This window comes from Lampetra fluviatilis, chromosome 10 (genome assembly GCF_964198595.1).
Source record: "Lampetra fluviatilis chromosome 10, kcLamFluv1.1, whole genome shotgun sequence".
Classification (NCBI taxonomy): domain Eukaryota; kingdom Metazoa; phylum Chordata; class Hyperoartia; order Petromyzontiformes; family Petromyzontidae; genus Lampetra; species Lampetra fluviatilis.
The window spans coordinates 10,797,112-10,815,745 of NC_136284.1; the positions used below are offsets into that span (position 1 = coordinate 10,797,112).

At 48.4% G+C, this 18,634-nt stretch overlaps 1 protein-coding gene across 6 annotated transcripts in view; it reads left to right on the forward strand.

Annotated features, from left to right (window-relative positions):
- Positions 1-17,872, forward strand: part of LOC144934570 (uncharacterized) — a 38,518-nt gene extending 20,646 nt beyond the window's left edge. For 3 of the 6 annotated variants that reach the window (XM_078860509.1, XM_078860508.1, XM_078860507.1), the window contains exons 2-6: positions 5,187-5,735; positions 8,541-8,821; positions 12,112-12,408; positions 13,594-13,832; positions 14,914-17,872. In XM_078860509.1, coding sequence (XP_078716635.1) covers positions 5,588-5,735; positions 8,541-8,821; positions 12,112-12,408; positions 13,594-13,832; positions 14,914-15,979 — 2,031 coding nt within the window. In that variant the 5' untranslated portion in view covers positions 5,187-5,587 and the 3' untranslated portion in view covers positions 15,980-17,872. The remainder of the gene's footprint in view (positions 1-5,186; positions 5,736-8,540; positions 8,822-12,111; positions 12,409-13,593; positions 13,833-14,913) is intronic. The other 3 variants (XM_078860512.1, XM_078860511.1, XM_078860510.1) reach the window with 2 other exon arrangements.
- The last annotated feature ends 762 nt before the right edge of the window (positions 17,873-18,634 follow it).

The window sequence follows — 18,634 nt, forward strand, 5'->3', positions numbered from 1 at the left end:
TGCGCCGCCCCCCTGCGTCTCCAACTGCCCAGCGATTCCAGGTAAATTCCCCCAGCATTGATCCTTTTGTCATGCCTGATCATTAACATAATTGATCACCGCTGCCGAGTACAGTGTTGTAGTGCGTCAATGTTTGAATTTACCTCTTTGGCGAGCGAGCGGGCAAGACTGGTTGGGTATTTAGAGCTTGGGAGGTCTGGTGGGCTGGGGGGTTGGTATGGAGCAAAGGATCAAAAGTCACGAGACATTGGTGGTGAATGTTGTAATTGATAATGTGCAACCTTCTTGCTTGCCGCGCGACACTGTCCTTTGCCGCTTTCCTCAGCGGCTTGTCACACGATCCTGGCTCCACACTGAGATTTCTTTTTTAGAGGTCCCTACCCCTCATTAAACTCTCCGTCACCTCCCTCCCTTTCTAGGTTCGCACTCTGATTACCCGATGGAGCGAGCGCGTGTGCGCGAGTGCGTGCGTCGCCGGTCGTCGTTATTTAGGACGGTGACCTCACTGCTGTACCGACAGGGTTCTGCTTCCCGGCACCCACATCAGACCCTGTCAATGGTCGTGTCGATTAAAAGAGGATGTGGCCGAATTCCATACGTCTGCTTCCTCTGCGTAAGCAGCGTGCTCAGCGGTTGCCCCTGGTCAATCCGCTGTTTTACGGTGGTATTGAGGTACGGCCATCGGCAGCTTCGGAGACCTCTGTGCATGACGTTCATCGTGCTTGTGTTACGCTTGCACGCAGGACCAAATGTTGCGTTCCTGCCAAAAGCAATACGGTTTTCGCTTTTCCTCGAAAGGTCTCTTGTTGTGGCTGATGGCTGCGTGCCAAGTTCAGAGGTAAAGAAATATTTCTCTTGATAATAAAATTAAATGCCTATACAGTAGCGTCATTTTAGTTGTAGTGATTTTGTTGTTGTTGCACAACGTTTGCACGTAACTTACTGTATTGTTCATTGTTAAAGACGAATTAACTAAATGAATACAAATGCAGTTAATGTTGTACCACCACGGTGAGCAAAGTGACAGGTGAGTGAGGTTAAAGTGACGGTGGTTCATGGTTTGTGACGAATGTCTCAAATATGGAGGCATTTGTCTATTCATGAATACCGGCTGAAAATATGACGATCGTGTTAAACAGGTGGCAATGCCCTATCTATGGTTTGATTTCACTGTGACCGTGGCTATTGTGCCAATCTATCATTATCACTTTTTTGCCAATGAGATATGAGTATTCAGGGTTGAAGCCATATGTGCCAACAGCAATAGATAATAAAACAACATCAAAGGCAGTGCATGTACATGAGCCGCTTTGATGCCTACTAACATGTTCATGTGCGCCTGGGCGGTGATATTGCTTGCGTGGGGCCTGATGGAATGGGCTGCGAGGTGTGCGGACTCCAGATTTCGAGGTGTGGCATTTGTGTTCTTGGTATTCCGGCGCATTTCGTGTCAGTGGAGTTTTGCGGTCGACTACTTCTGTGAAGAGAAAAAGGGCATCAGCTGTTTGGACCAAATGTGAATACTTTTGCAGATTGTTGGTGCATTTTATTACAGTGCAATATTTTCCCACGCAGCAATGTGTGCATACATATTCTGCAGAATATTCCTTACATACAGTATTTGAATTGGAATGACTGCAATTTCCTGCCTATTTTTTCTCAGCTCTGTTTGAAACGGTAGACGCGGTATTTTCAATCTGCACGTAACGACAATGGCAGTAAAACACACAAGGATGACCTCATGACAAGACTCCATAGGTCGAGGCTCGGTTTCTGTTTTTTTTCCGTCACATCATCATTCACAAGTATTGAATCACCGGCGGCTAAGTTTTATTCACTGCTAGACGAAGGGCTTCACATGATCGCCACTCCACACTGTCACTTGATGCCACAGTCCATCTTGCACGTGAGCTAATCGAATAATTCCATCTCCGTGGTGGCTATCCTCAGAGTGCGTTCCTGCCTTTTGCTCCCGCTTCTTCACCGGCCTCATCCATCGCCCCATCAGCCATCATTTATTGGCAGGATATGTCCTGCCCATGCCCAATTACTTAACGGTCCGCTATGATGTCTTAAATTTGTTTGTTTTCTGATCCACGTGTTCTTCTTTCTGTCTCCAACATAAAAATCTCAGCATTCACCCCTCCATGCTGCTTTGTGTGCTTTTCACTTTTAGTTTTTTTGTCAATGTTCATGTTTCTGAGCAGGTAATATGTACTGATCAAAAACCTTTCCATTTTCGTCACATTGGTGATACCGGTTTTCATTCTCATATAAAACATTTCAAACACACTGCAGCCTGCTCTTGTTCGCCTCATTATTTTACATTTTTGATGCCAGTTTGCCTTCAATAACTGCCCTAGGTGTAGTCTAGACACGTTGTTATGTTTCCCAGCTTTGGCCCTTCAATTATTTTCAGTTTTCAGTGAACTTGTATGATTCATATTTTTTGAGTCGCTCATATTTTTGGATTTTCCCCATTATTTGAGCTCCTTTTTCCCATTATTTTAGCCCCTTTTTCCAGTCATTTCTGGCCGGTCACTTCCACTGCATCTTTCCATTTTGACTGTCAAGAAAAACCTTACCTGGTTAAGGTTAACACAGTCTCCATTTATGCCTTGTGCCTTTATTTCTCCAATCAAATTTTCAGAAAATGTCTTCTACTATAACTGTAATGCTGCTCCTCTTGATTGCACCTGATGTAGAAGCCATCTGTGGAAGTACGTCAGTGTCCAATACATTTCTCACCGTGTTTAATACACACTCGTAATCAAGGTAATCGAGCAATTACCCACATGTACACAATTACAGCCTTTTTCAAATTGCACTGCTGGATGAAAGCCTTCTCGTGCCGTTTCACCAGGGAGACGGTTAGACCTTACTTGACCATGCTGGTCAGTGCAGATTGTTGAAGGGTGGGGGTTGGTGCAGTATCTGTTTCCGATATCACCACCACTGGTGTTAGCCTTGCCCCGGCATCAAATGTAAGTCACTGGATTCATAGTGCCCGTGCACTTGACTCCCAAGCCACTGCTGCTCAGAGGTCGCAACCGGGTACCCGATACCCGTACCCTCCCCGATACCTGGCTAGCCGTACTGGTAGCCGTTTATGACCCTGGTGCGGCCGGGTACGGGTAGGCCGTGAGTCACTGGTGAGTAACCGTTTGTCACTCATTTCGGGTAGGGTACGGGTACGGGTAGGGAACGGATACCCGTACCCGGCCGGGTACGGGTACCCATTTGCGACCCTGGTGCGGCCGGGTACGGGTAAGGAATCAAAACCCGTTTGCGACCTCTGCTGCTGCTCCCGTTTTTATATTTAGAGTACCAGCAGTCCCCGACTTGCAGATAGGTTCCGTTCCTGAGACCCGTTCGCAAATCGAACGGTTCGTAAGTCGGAACACGATAATGTACTGTGTTTAAATGCACTGTTAAAACTGTTAAAACTAATAAATAAGAAAGATTGTACATTCATACGTTTTCCGAACCAAATAGTGCCATGGTTAGGCATGCGAGTGCGAGTCACATTCGCAAGTCGGATGGTTAAAAATAAATATCTTATGGAAGCTCATTTGTAAATGCGGTTGTTTGTAAGTTCGGCATTTTTGTAAGTCTGGGAATGTCTGTACGCGGTATTAGATTGCTTGTACGCAAGTCTTAACGCATTAACATTGTGCAGGCCGATCTGTATAACCTCATCCCCAGAAATAATTTCGCCAATCAAAACCCCATATTTCGGAGCATGAATTTTAATCGGTGTTTATGTGGCGACCCAGATTTTCGTGGTTGAATTCTGTTAACTGTAACCTGGGAATCTGCCTGTAAGCTTCTCCCTCTTTGTTCTAGGGCCGCAGAGACATTTGCCTTTCTTGCCGCTCTGAACAGTGAAATGCTAATTGACGGATAAGGAGCTCGCCTCCAATAGCATTGCGGTGTCACTACAGCGTAGATTTCGCGGTTGTGCCGCTGTACAACTCTGCGATGTCTTTTCGGGATGTACCATGTCTTCGTCTGCATCGTGACCGACGTTTTTACTCCACGTGCCGGGAGTTCCTGTACAAACACAACCCACAAAACACGTAAATCGACTCGTCGTTTTTTGCCCAAGCAGGGGGGGGGGGGTTTGGGGGGGGTGGCGGTACAGTGTTTCTTCTGAACTTTTTGACCCCCGATTTTCCTAACCGCGAGAGAGCACACGCAAACACACGTGGGCAGATGTCGGCGAGTTTGGCTCGCGTGCGTCGTGCGTAATGTGTGTAAATAAACCCTGAGTGGGGCTGACAGTGAATGGGCGTGACTGGAGCAGCGTGTGACGCTTGCCAGCGCCGCACACTGTACAGTGGCAGTAATCTCGAATTATCGTCCGCAAAGGTGGCTTCTTTTGCGCAGTGTGGCCAGTGGGACATTACCGCTTGGCTCGCTCAAATGCCCCGTGGCTAATCTCTAGGTTTTCAGAGCCGCCCCCTCCTTGGGGGAGGGTTGTGGTTAGTTTGTGGCGGGGAAACCCCCCCCCCCCGCAGAATCAATTCGGCAACTGCTGTCAGGTGACCCGAGCACAAGATGAGCTTTCATTTCAGCACGAGCACTTCCAGCACGCCTTGTTCTATTTATACAACTGTAAGCGTGTTTATTAATTTGTTCCAACTTTTGAGTGATGTTTTGTAAAAAGTGTGGGTTTTTGTTGGTGGACGTCACGGAAACATCTCAAGCCTTTCGTGGTATTTGAAGGTCTGATATTATTAGCGTGTCTTCAGTCATGTAGACGTCTGTGAAAAAAAGCATCATAGCCCATTGGATTCCTCCAGGATAAAGATTAATATTCTGACATTCGTCATGAGATACACAGCTGGAGATTTTTAATAACACGAAATGGCTGCGGATTTTGAAGGATGGGGGAAGAAAAAAAATCTATACGTATCTTTTCAAATCTTTGGCCGACCTGCATTGTACTGCCTGCTATGAAGCTTCATTCTGCAATCGATACTCTCTCGATGGGTTTTTGTTATTTCAGAGGCCTGCCAAGCGCCATGTAATTGTGGTCGCAATAATCCAACGTGTTTGATAGGCCTGTAATTTCGTACCGTGCTTCTCCGCGAGTTGAAAACTCCGCATAATTGTTTAATTTCTGTCTTTGTCACCTCCCGCTTTCCCCCTCCCCCCCTACTCACAATACCTCGCTCACTCAGTGGCCACACATACGAAATCACTCCACAACACAATACCAACACTCGCGTGCCACGTATGACACGACGCAACCGCACAACTCCCATCGCGAAATCTCCTTCTACAACCGGACGCCTCACAACACTCACAAACAATATAACAAACCACGTGGCGGGCCACACCAATACGCAGCAGCAACAACGCGCGACTTCCGCACATCGCACTTGACACCCACCCCACGTACCACCACCACACGTGCCACCCACCCCACGTACAATCATACATACCGCCATCGCACGTACTGCCACAGCACGTACCAACGCCACACGCGTCGCTCACCCCAGGTACGACGCACGTGCCACCACCGCACGTGCTCCCGACCGTGCCACAGCAGGGAGGGAGGGGCGTGCTGAGCATTAGCGAGATGAGCGAGGTGCTGAAGAGGAAGTTTGAGGAGGTGGAGGGCTGCTCGGGGCTCTCATCCCCGAAGGACTCGGACGATGACCTCTCGAGCAGCGACAGCGGGGACAGCGGGGACAGCGTCAACGCCCCGGCTGACGGACTCTTCCCACGTGAGTGTGATACGAACCCCGAGCCTCCCCGCACTCCGACATTCTTGCCCCCACGACTCCCTCCTCCGTACTTGCCCCCACGGCTCCGTACACCACGGGCGGGGGGAACCTATGTCTCGTGACCTCACTTCACATGGTCCATGGCCACACAAGGACCATCGCTTCCAAACAGGCCGCAAACTATGTTTATTTGTGACTGCAAGCATCGTATTTTCACTAATCGAGTACAGGGGGCGGGCGAATATTTTACACCTGGCAACGAAAGTGTGTCTCATACCAAAGCTACAGTGTGAAAACAGGCCACTTTCAGCGACAGAAGTGACTGAGGTGTGTGTGTGTGTGTTTATGTGGGGAGCGGTAGTGTAGCGGTTAGTGCGCTGCGCTATGAACTTGGAGACCCGGGTTCGATTCCCGCTCACAGCCAACACCAGTGACTATTATCTGAACCGGTCCTTGGCCTCCCCTAGGTCGACTCAGCCTGAAATGAGTACCTGGTGCTGTGTGTAAACATCGCCACTGGGAAGACAAAGGCGGTCGGGCATGGTGCTGGCCACCCACCCCCCCCGTGTACCGATCCGGCCTTCATAGGTGCTCGCTAACAGCACTTGCCCCTACAGTCTGTTAAGGCTATATGGGGGATCTTTGTCTTTTTTATGTGTGGCCTGCCAAAGATGTTTGAAAGCCCTCTTCTGCCCTCCGTAAAGAAAAAAGTGACCCCTCCCTCCGGTCGATGTCCCCCCCCCCTCGTCCTGCTCGCACCAATGGTAGATTTTTTGCACGTGATTTGTGTAACAGGACGTGCAATGATTAATTTATTCCACGAAAAATGTCCAAGGATGTACTTATAAATATTTACCGTCTTTTCTCAATCCGGTGCTAAATGAAGCCTTCGCCCACGATGAACAGGGCTGTCTGTGTTGTTTGACCGTGTTTGACCACACTGCAGGTTGGTCATTGTGGGCTGGTGAAAGGAGAGGCCCAGGAGCGGATCATATATCACTCGCCACTGATGTTAACTGTGGCTAGGATTTGGAGTGCAGTGTGCAGAACACTGCACCAGCCAGTGCTTCTTCCAAACAGTCGTTTTATCTGTATTTAATACAAAGCGTATGTAAATGAGATACCTGTGTTACATTATGGCTCATGTAGCAAACTGTACAAGCTCGGCAAAACAATCCAGATGGTAAAAATGAGACGAAACAATCGATTCTTCAGTCGAATCGTTATTCCAGCTCAGTAATTCATGGAATTGCCTGTGCGCTGGTGCATTGTTACATGCCTACGTAAAACGTTTCATTATCCGTGCCCTGTATCTGTTTCAACATGCTGGGCTTTTCTTTTTTCCCTATCATCTCTTATGTTTCTCACTGTCTTTATTTTAACAGTGCATTTGGTCCCCACTGTGTTTACCTTCCATTAGGTGTAATGTGAAATTCCACTAAATGGCCTCTCGTCGATACCCACCTCACCACGTAGGGTGAATGTAGTTGTGACTGGCATTTATGCCACGCTAAGGTCACACACAGCTCGACTGCTGCTGTGTGGCTTTATTCTTCCGGGCTGTTGCTTAAATTTCTAAAATCTACTGATCCTCGGATTAAATTATATTACGTTCGCTTGTCAAGATATGCCTGGAACCAAAGTTGGTTGTTGCCTTGTGCGCAGTGCACTTTACTTTTAAGACCACGCGAAGCCCACATGAGTGTCATTTGAAATTGACAGTGCAATTCAGAAACGTCACATTTTCTCACATTTATATAATAGATAAGTGTAGCATGCCTTGAATAAATAGCGTGTGGATATAATACTTGAGTGAGGGGTGGTAAAAATATATATATTTATGAAAAGACTGAAATGAAACGACCTGTGCAATCTACCCCTTTGTTGTTCGTAAGGACAAAGGCATACATTCCAAAAAAATCTGAACGAAAAGGAGCATTCGCTGGCACGGGGAATAATCATGTCCCAGGTTTGAACTGGTTTAAAGCCAATGGTGCAGTCTCCTCTAGGTGAGGTGATACAAGTGTTTGGATATTTGTGGCCCTTTACTCGTAAGAGTCAGGGTTTATTGTAAGCACTCGGGTGTCCCCCGTGCACAATCAAGAATTGGGTGGTGCTGACATTCCATGTTTAAATGGCAGGGAACAGTCTCTCCATAAGACACTATTTCCTGCATACTCACTTTACCATCCCCTCAGTGATGATGATGATGTTGAAAATGAGGCAAGTAATGGTGCATTAATCGAGTCATCAATTAAAATGAATTATTACATGAAGGTTACATGCACATAATTATGCATGTAAGAAATTATTATTTTCAGTTTTGTGCAAATTCTATTCAAACGGTGGAACTGTAGCACAGTGGTTAGCGCACTGCGCTTTGAACTCGGGGACTTGAGTTTGATTGCTGCCTTTGGCTACCAGTCCACATGACCACGGGGAGAACATGCAAACTCCAAATATACAGGCATCGCCAGGGTCAGGATCGAACCCACCACCTCCTGCATACCAGGCGAGGGACTTAACATCTCGCCACTGCACCACCCTGGTGGCAGCCAAGGGAGGGAACATGCCAGGGAGGACGTCCAACACGGATATGGAGCACACAGATCGGCCGGCATTCAGGAGCTCGACTTAACGTTGCATCACTAGACACTGTGAGACGGTGGCAGCTTCATCAGAGTCAGGATCGAACTCACGACCTCCTGCATACCAGGCGAGGGAGTTAACATCTCCTAGCCACTGTGGCGCTCAATCCACCCTCCCCGCACGTTCACCCTCTCCTCTCTCTCTCTCTTCCCCCAGAGTCGTCGTCCTCCTCCTCAACAGCGGCGGGACCCTCGGCGTCGAAGCGCGCGCGCGGCAAGAACGTGCGCTTCGACCAGGTGACGGTGTACTACTTCTTGCGGCGGCAGGGCTTCACCAGCGTGCCCAGCCAGGGCGGCAGCACGCTGGGCATGGCGAGCTGCCACGACCGCGTCGCCGTCTACTCGCTGGGCGAGTTCGCCCAGGAGCGCGAGCGTGCCCACCAGCACATGCTGCGCCAGCACCTCAAGGAGGAGCGGCTCAACGCGCTGCGCCTCCAGGTTCGTTCCACCCCGCGCTCTCGCAAATGCGGCAGGATTGGGGACATGGGAGTCCTCGTTCGCAATAAAGGTTTTACGGGTCGCACACCGGGGTGCTGATCTAGTAACTAATTGGCACGTTTTGTTTACGTGACTAACATTTATTTTTCCGCGATCTAACCCATAAAACCTTTATTATGAATAATATTGGCCGCGAAAGCGTACGTGTTAATCAACATTGTGGTCGTGAGCCTCTGATGAAGGTGTCAGTCCCCCAGCCGTCACGTCTCTCAGTGCTTTGCGATTGCCCGTGCACGCGAGCAGATTTCGTGCTCCATACAGCCACATTTTGCAAACGTGATTTGTAACTTTGATCCTTAACCATGTCTCGATAGTTCATTTTTTATGTGCCACCGATCAAATTTGGTGATGGGGGCTCACGGGACATGGCAGTGCGCGTGATAATGAGTGCAGCACAACCATACATGAGGCCAAGTGGATGGATATGGTTGGGATTAGGAACAAAGTTGTTAGGGCTATCATTTGGCTGCAGAACTATTTTTCAGAGCAGCAGCAATTTCCACGTTGACGTTCTTTTTTAACGCTCCATATAAGCCTCTCCAAAATACAATTTCTAGGGACGTGAAAACTGCTTGTCTTTTCAGGTTGGGAAATAATATGTTCGGTTGAGATATAAAAAAAAAATGTTTCTCGGGGAGGAAAAATACCCCCAATGTGGGAAAACCGCCGCAGAGAGATACAATATTACAGGATCTACAGATTGCGGCTAATTTGAGACACAAACCACCAGAGGTCACGTTAATCTGCGTGACGCTAACAGGGAAAGCCACAACGGAACGCTGTTTATTACCACGACCCTGCCCACCCAAAATACGCTGCGTTTTTTGGCACAGCGTTCCTAGTCCCATGCAGCTTCTGCCAGGGCTGGCAAAGCTAGAGGTCGTGAAGACTCCAAGCCAGCGTACGGAGCCGTGTAATTCTCAGAGCCACAGGCGGTGGAGGGGGGGTGTGGAAGTTAATGCAGAAATTGAAGCAGATGTGGACAGTTGTGCCGGGTGCCAGCTTTTGTCAGGCCGACTCCCGTGGGAGGTGCTCGTGACCTCGTACGTACACACGGGCATACGGGCACGGGACCGACTCGGTTACGCCAGCATGTGTTTTACTGCGCACATTACACGCTGGCGTGGCCCTGCTGGGTTAAGTTGCGTGGTTGTTCCAGTAAGAATTGTAAACATCCCTTGATGCGATGCATTTAACTTAGGTCCCATATCTCCTATAATTGTGCCTCCAGTTGTTGTTTGCGTACTCGGCGATAAAGAGGTTTTTTATGTTTCGTTTTACCTGTGTGCCTCACCAAATGTGCTGTCTAGGCATCTCATGATGCATCGATTGATGGATCAGAATCGATTTTGCAACTTGCAATTCATGCCTCAAATAGCTGCATGGGAGTTTCGACTATGTACATTTTAAACAAAATATATTCAATGATGTTGTTGAATTTAAACTAATGAGGTGAACGATACTCTACAGAATGAGACAAACACAAGCAACAATACAAATACGATGGTGAAAACAAGTCGTAGAATTCATTCTTGAATTACATTTTGACCTCGAATCGTGACAATTCGTACAGTCGTGAATCGTCAGATTTCTCGTGCTTTAGATTTGGAAATGGTAAAAGTACCCTTGGAGGGAGTGTAAATGTTGAGGGCTGGTGTTTAGTTTAGTGAATTGGAAGTGGTTATTAACAGTGATAATCCCTAGAAGGCAAGGCTGGTGCTTAGAGGACACGTTTTTTTGTTACGTACGGTGTGAAAACATACATTCGCAATGTTGGTGTACATTCAAACTTTGCCCGTGGCGGGTTTTCCCATTGCGGATTTGAAAATTTGCGCCGAATCCATCGGTATTCGCCGATCGCGGCCTTGTAGCTCGACCATCCGCGCTTGACCACGGGGCACAGCCGTGTGCATCGTGAAGAAGTACTGTACTGTTAGCTGCACTGCTCGCGACGATGCTGCCACGGAAGCGTACACACGCCATCTTGTCTCCATGTTGTCTCCCATGCAGCCCATTGCGGGTCCCAGTTCACGTGTTCTCAGCGTCCGGTGAGGCATTCAGATGTCGCTGTGCCGTTTCTGTTACTCTAGTGTTGCAATACTATACACTACGTTATGTATGTTTTTGATTCCCTCGCCTTTCTTGGTTGGGGTGATGTAGGGTAACATAAAACAAAAGGAGGGGGTGTCGTATTACGACCGGTGTACCATACCCCAGTTTTCGTATTTGAGTTTTAAGTTTTGAGACCACGGATTTTTTCCGCTTGTGGCTATTTTCAAGAACGTCACTCCTGCGATGAGCAAGGTTTTGGTGTACAACCTTGAGGGGTAATGATGCGTCGATTAAAATATTTTCTTAATCTCACAAGACAGTGTACAATGTTTTTCTGATTCATTTAATTAGTATTAAATGCATGTATTTACAGTACCCCTCCAGCCACTAGAGGCCGCCACCTCTTGAATCAAATCAAGACTCCCAAATTGCAACATGTTTGCGAATTACTAGGGGGTACGAATTGTTACACTCCAACTGACTGTATAACAAAAATGTAACTGCACATGATATAATTATAATAGAAAACAATGTGGTGCCCACTTTGAGCAATGAACTGGGTGGACTAACATACTGGCAACAATAATTCCACAAAAGCATTTGCAGTAATAGATGAAAAACAGACACTGCCACTGTGTGGGTGATGATGCAAGTATCAGTATAAAAGTGGATAGTGGGGTTCATGGACGAAATGATGGATGTCTAATCCAACACTTTTGCAGGCAAGGGTTGGTGGATCACATAAAATATTCTGTACTGCGAGATGGTTAGGAAATGTCGGTGTAGCAAGTGCGTTCATGACACTATCTCTGTGTGTCTATGTGCACCATTCGATGTTATTCCCTTTGCTCAGTCAGCTTGCAGTAGGTACTTGTCTCTGGATCTAGGTCTCGTCCAGACCTTAACACACGTGTGTGCATACTCTTAGTTCTTTCGATAAAGTCACGTAGGTAAAAAATGAAAATTAAAATTTACTAAAATAAAAACAATAAAATCACGACGTTTCGGAGGCAACACAAGTCTCCGTCATCAGGTGGGACCGTCACAGCCAGATTTGCTGCATCAAGTGTGTGCCTTCATCCGCTTTAGTAATCCTGACTGTGCCATCATCATCATTATAATCATTATCAAAATAAAATAAGTATTCTGGTTCTGAATAATTTTCATCATCGTCACAGCTGATGCAGAGCGGCGCTGCCGAGCCTGAGCACACGCACGGCCTAACGGTGGACGACATCCCGGACGAGGAGGTGGACGCTCGCGCCCTGGACGTGGACGACTACTTCTTCCTGCAGCCGCTGCCGACGCGCAAGCGGCGCGCCATGCTGCGCGCGTCGGGCGTGCGGCGCATCGACGGCGACGAGAAGCAGCAGCTGCGTGCCATCCGCGTGTCGCGTGAGGAGTGCGGCTGCGACTGCCGCTCGCACTGCGACCCTGAGACGTGTGGCTGCAGCCAGGCCGGCATCTCCTGCCAGGTGCGTGCGTGCGTGCTTGCGTGCAAACACACGTGGGGAGTGGTGACGTGCTGGTTAGCGCACTATGCTACGGAACCAGCGAATCAAAGTTCGATCCCTGCTCACAGCCAACATCGGTGACAAATATCTAAACCGGTCCTGGGTCCTCCCCTAGGTCTATGCAGCCTAAATTGAGTACTCGGTGCTGTGTGTAAACATCGGAATTGAGGAGACGACAGGCGGCCGGGCGCGGTGTTGGCCAACCACTCCCTCGTGTGCCGTGCCAGCCTTCATAGGTGCTCGCTAGCAACACGAGTCCCAACAGTCGGTTAAAGGCTATACGGGGGGGGCGTCATTCACCGAGCACTAGGTGTTCAGTAGAGGCGGTGGCTGCATTCCACAGGTGCTAAACAATTGTGTTGTTTTTCGGAGGAGTCCAAAGGACCGCAAGGAGGACAGTATATACATGTCAGCACGAGACAAGATTACTTAATTCAACTCCTCCAGTTATGAATTTATAATGCGCATTTAATATACAGGACTATCGCGATGCATTGGCCTACTTTACAAATCAGACATAATTGAAGACGCAGTTTAGCTTTGCCTCATTAGTTCCCAGTGTATTATTTATTCCTAAATTGGACTTGAATAGTGTGCATGTGCCGAGTTTAATAATGAAGTGTGGAGAGAAGCATATTGGGAATTGCACTGAGAGAAAGGAAGAGGAACCTCGTGGATCAGAGAACGAATGCATAATCATGACACAGTTGACGAATAAGAGAATTGGGTTCTGAAAGAACACGTTGCTCGAAGGGACTTTGGCCTGTGGTTGAGACTCACGATGTAACGGCAGGCAAAGGTGGGAACACACCCGAGAGGATATCCAATGAGAAAACGGAGCAATTAAACCGGCTTATTGCGTTCAGATGATGCATGGCGTGTTGCATTTGACGATGACCGTGGTGTTGTAGCTCTTATCGAAGAACGCCTATCGCAGTAATAGTTAGTTTTATTTGTATATTTTTTTAAAGTGTCTTTACCTTTGCTATACTTTACACTCCTATTGCGGTTTTGTATTGTTTGTTGTAACGGTATGATCCGCCCCTTACTGGACATGTGAAAAAAATCTTCATAGCTCACTGGATTCCTCCAATATAGATAAAGATTCTGAATTTGCAATCTGAATGGGCTCTGTGATCCGGCCAGGTGGACCGCCTGTCATTCCCGTGCGGCTGCACGCTGGACGGCTGCGGAAACGCGTCGGGGCGCGTCGAGTTCAATCCGGTGCGCGTGCGAACTCACTTCATCCACACCATCATGCGGCTCGAGCTGGAGAAGAAGGAGGCAGGCGTGCCGTACCTCGGTGGGGGTGACGCTGGGCAACTCGTGCCGCCGCACGCCGACGCCGGAGACTCCTTCTCAGCCGACGCAGCCAACGTCGCCGGGTGTGTGCAGCGGCGTGTGGAGTGGTGTATGTGTGTGTGTGCATGTGCATGAGTGTGGAGCGCGTGTGTGTATGTGTGCGCGAGCCTGGAGCCGTGTGTGTTGACGGTGGAATAGTGCGAGTGCGGAGGGTGTGTCTGTGACCTGTCGCGAGTCTTCGACACCTCACGTGGCCTCAGTGCACCTAGCCCGGCACAAGCGCCGTGGTGACATCACCGCCGCTTAGTGGTGAATGTCGGCTGTTGTTGGTGTGTGGAGCGTGTGCAGCGTGTGTATGTGAGTGTGTGTGTGAGCATGAGAGCCGAGCGGTTGGAACTGTACACTTCCATTACCAGATGTGTGTCGAGTTTGTTAAGCGTTTGGATAAGTGTACATACATGTATGCAACTGTGTGTGTCTAAGTGCGATTGTGTCTTGTGTGGGTGCAAGTGTGCGAATTGGTGCACAAATTTGTGTGCGTGTCGAGTGTATGGAAGTGCGTGCTTGTTCACACACTGCTGTGAACCCAGCGCCTCAGTGGTACTTTGCATTTGAACCTGACCTCACCCTCACCTAGGTTTACTCAGACTAAAATGAATACCTTTTGTGACTTGTCACCATAAGTACTGTAGATGGTCTGTACGGAACTGTGCACACCACTTCACGTGGTCTGCGCTAAGCTTAATTGGTGCTCACTCACAGCTTTTGCCTCAGGTTATCCCACTAATAAAATATAATGGCAGCTCTTTGAGTGTATCCTGTACTAGCATGTGTTGTTATTTTACATCCACAGCCTTTTTGTCAATCCACTGATTGGTCGAGGGCCTCCTCAAGCCCCGTGGGCCATGGGGGTTATTCATACTTCCCCCATGCCGGTCTGTGCGGTTTGGTGAAAGTGAGGAACGTAGACTTGTGAGCGTGGTACAGCACGCCAATTGAGTTTGCTGCAGTGCTCTCGACTGCCCACAACTTGGCCCCGTGAGGCTATACATCTAGTTTTTGAGCTGGCCTTCATCCAGCCGTGGATTGATAAAAAAAGGACTGATTATGATCTATAAAGTGGGGGGAACCCTTTGCTGATATGGATCCCGTGCGTGCCCGCAGGCTGAGCTGCGTGATGGCTGCCAGCGGTGCTCACATGGCGCACCCCTTCCTCAGTGACGTGGCCATCGTGCAGGAAGGAGAATTTTTGCCCGCCTGCCCCGCGGCCGTTTCGATGCACGCGGGCGCTAGCGACGGGGAGCTGCCACCGGACGCCCCGGCAGCAGGTGGCTATAGGATCATGCCGTTTTTTCAAGTGCCGGGCGCAGACGCCCAGGTCGAGGTTGCCAGCGACACGCCGCCTCCCCACGCCTTGGACTCCTCCATGTTCAGTCTGCCGCCGTCCGACTGTGCGCCCGTCCGCATCTTCCCCAGCGCGTCCTCCTCCCTGCCGATGGCCGGCCTTTTCTCAAACGGCGACTTTGTGGCGGCGTGCGCGCCGACGTGTTTGCCAAACCAGGGCACCGCTCACGCCGAGCTGCCCTTCATAACGACCACCACCGTCGCCACCACTGTCGCCACCACCGCCACCACCACCGCCACCACCACCGCCACCACCACCGTCGCCTTGCAAGAAGTGCCAACGGTGCCGTTTCAGCTCGGCGAAACGCCCTCGCCTCACGAGGAAGGGGAGAATCCCGGCTCGCACGCCGCGCGGGATTTTCCCCTCGCCCTGGTCACGGAAAAGTTCGTTGAGCCGGTACACGAGTCCGCGTCGGCGCCGATGTGCGACGGCGCTGGAGAGGACGTGACGCCACGCGTGACCATAGCGGAAGAATTGGAGGGCTCCCCTCCGGCTCTTCACGTCTGCCAGTTAGATGCGCTCCCGGCGGAGCCCCTCAGCTCGGCCGAGCCGCCGAGCGCGATCGACTCGCGGGAAGGGCTGTCCATTGGCGGAGACGAGCACCGGGGCGAGGGCGAGCCGTCCGCGAGTGCGCCGGAAGGTGGCACGGCGCGCGAACAGCAGCCGCCCGCCACATGGCGAAGGGCAGGAGACGGGCGCGGTCAGGTTTCTCCGCCGCCGGTTGCCAAAGATTTTCGGGATGAAGAGGCGGCGGTGTGCGAAGCGCAGCACGAGCCCGGCCCCAACAAGTTGCCTCTCACCACGAAGCCTAAGGAGGATGTTTAATTGTGAGAAACCCATTCCGAGCCCAACTATGACTGTTGAAGCCGGCACGTCGAGCCAGAGGTATTTATTTCACTCGTGAGCTTTACACGGGGAGTGCAAAGCGATTCTCGCTGCTGCGAACTAAAACGGAGAGCGAGAGATGCGGTAGGCATGACGAATGGGGGCCAGTTAGAAATCCACGGAAGTGCTTATCCGATCGTGGCGTCCACGTGTTTGTTTTCAGAGTAAGACGTGGTCTCTGCGTAGGTTTAATTGTCGTTGTGGAGGTTGTTGGCTCTGGTTAAATCTTGCACATGGTTACATTTTAAACAAATCATTTTGTTCGCTGCTTCTGTGGATTTCTATTGCCTCTAAAGGAGACTGTGTGAGAAATCCACACTCTTGAGCTTATTTTGGAGCCGTCCAATGTTTTCGCAAAATAATGTTACGATTGAAAATAGAATTGTAATAATGAACCACGTGGTGTTCATATATAAAGGAAAAAAATAGAAATATTTACTGGCGTGTGTGGTATGTATAGAGTTTTATCTTGAAATACCTACCGTTGGGAGTGACAGCACACCAGGGGGCGCTTTAAATGGAAAACTTGAAATATTTTAGAAAGTTTCCGAGTGCTGGGTGAGGCGTATTATGATAACGTGCGCTCTTGTTTAGAGATGTTTATGCTGCTCTCATTGAGCATCAACAGGGCCCACTATGTTACGCCTATGCTATTGACACGTGGGTGGTTTCCACGTAAATGATCATGGGGAGGATCCCCCTTTGCTGTTTACAGCCCTGAGATAGTGGTGGCCATTCCATGTTCCTACAATGGGGTGAGGGGCGAATGAATCCATGAGAAAACTGTTTTCAAGATGCTCATAAAATGCACATGTTCATTCCCCTTCAGCTGTGCATACGGGAAATTTTAATTAACTCTTATACGACGCTAAATGGCAATTTTGTGAATTGAACTTTAACCTTGTGAGAGCCATTGAGTTTCATGTGTTATGTTACAATACTGTGCAGTTTGCAGTATAAACGATGATAAATAAACCGGTTTTTTTTTATCCCACTGTGAAATTTTGAGGAAAACATAACACTGGCAGTCAGTGTCTAATGTTTGCCAATCATGAAAAAAGTTATTAATGTCTACTTCACATCGTTATGAGGTGCACTTTAGTCATGACATGAAATCAGTTTACACCGACTGCTGTTCAGGCGCCTTGTAATTGGTGAAATTGGTCGCGTTGTAAAAAAAAGTATCGAGAAAAAGGATGAATATGCTTTTTTTGGTTTTCTGACAAAAGGAATTGGTGATTAAGCATAATTATTTTAGTGGTGGTATTTAAAAATGCTGTAATGTAAAAAAAAAATACATACCTTTATGCCTCACCCAGTACGTTTGAAAGTGAAACTCTTTTTAATCAGCAACGGTTTATAAATGACTGGTACCTGAACATTTTAATTTTAAATGAAGGAGTGGTAAATGACGATTGAAGCCACGCAGTCAGTGTTTAGATCTAATTTTTAACTATTTAACTGCTTTTATGGAAGTATTTGCAACACCATTTCAGCTGCTGTATGTAAAAAAACGACCCATTTTAGACTCGCTATATATGGCAGTAATATAATGAAAGCGTATTTATTTCATTATAGGGTTTTTCTTTTATATATACCAATTTATGATTTTTTTTATTATTGTTAATTAAGTTTGCTCAAGTGCAACTTGCGTTCGTGTTATTTTTTTTTCCATGGCATGTGAGCGCTTTACGTGTTTGAGCAGAGTACAGTGCAGTCGTTGGGCATATTGTGATAAGTATTGCACTGACTACGTTTTAATATCACTATTGTTGGTGACAGCTGAAACAAGTGATGTCAACTGAAGCTATCATTGTCAATAAAAGCAGTGAAACTAAACCGAACGTTGTAAGTGCACTCTTCTGTTTATTCCAGAAAAGGTGGCAATTAAGCGGTTGTAACGAGTCTTGTCTGTGCACGTTTGCGGGGTTTCCTGTTGCATTCTCTGTCACCGTATTGATAGCGTGATGGGGTGAAATGTCAAGTGTCAAAGCCAGAATACCGCAAAGCAATTGGAATAAGAAGCAAAGCTTGGGAACAGATGCAGTTCATTGCTTTTGTTGGTTCCTGCATCTGCGTTGGTTGCGTAGCAAACCTGCACATTATCAAGCTACTGCTGGATGAAGGCCTTCCACGCCGTGGAGATTTGTTTGGCCATTCCTCACCGTGCTGGTCAGTTCAGGGGAGTGAATGTGGTGGTCGCTCATCCGAGCGCGATCAAGGCCGGACCCTGCCAGCTTCCGAGACCCTGATGAGACCGGGGCGCATTCCAGGTGATTTAGGCAAAGACGCGCTTGTGTGGGCTATGCGGTGTTTTTTTGACACCACACCTATAATACCCGATTGTGTTGAGCGGTGCAATTATAAAGGTTGTGCGATTTGCGTATACAAAAGGGGAAAACAAGCTGGCTAACCAGTACATGAACAGAGCTTAAACTTTTTTTTGTTACAGGATTCAGCCGGCCGTGCTAAGGCTGTGCATACGAAAAGAAGAAAATACAAACATGGCAACTGTGCAAACTACTGCACTAGTCAACGAGCTGACCCATAGCATAAACATTGTAAGCACGTACTCTTTTTAAAAAACTTATTTTA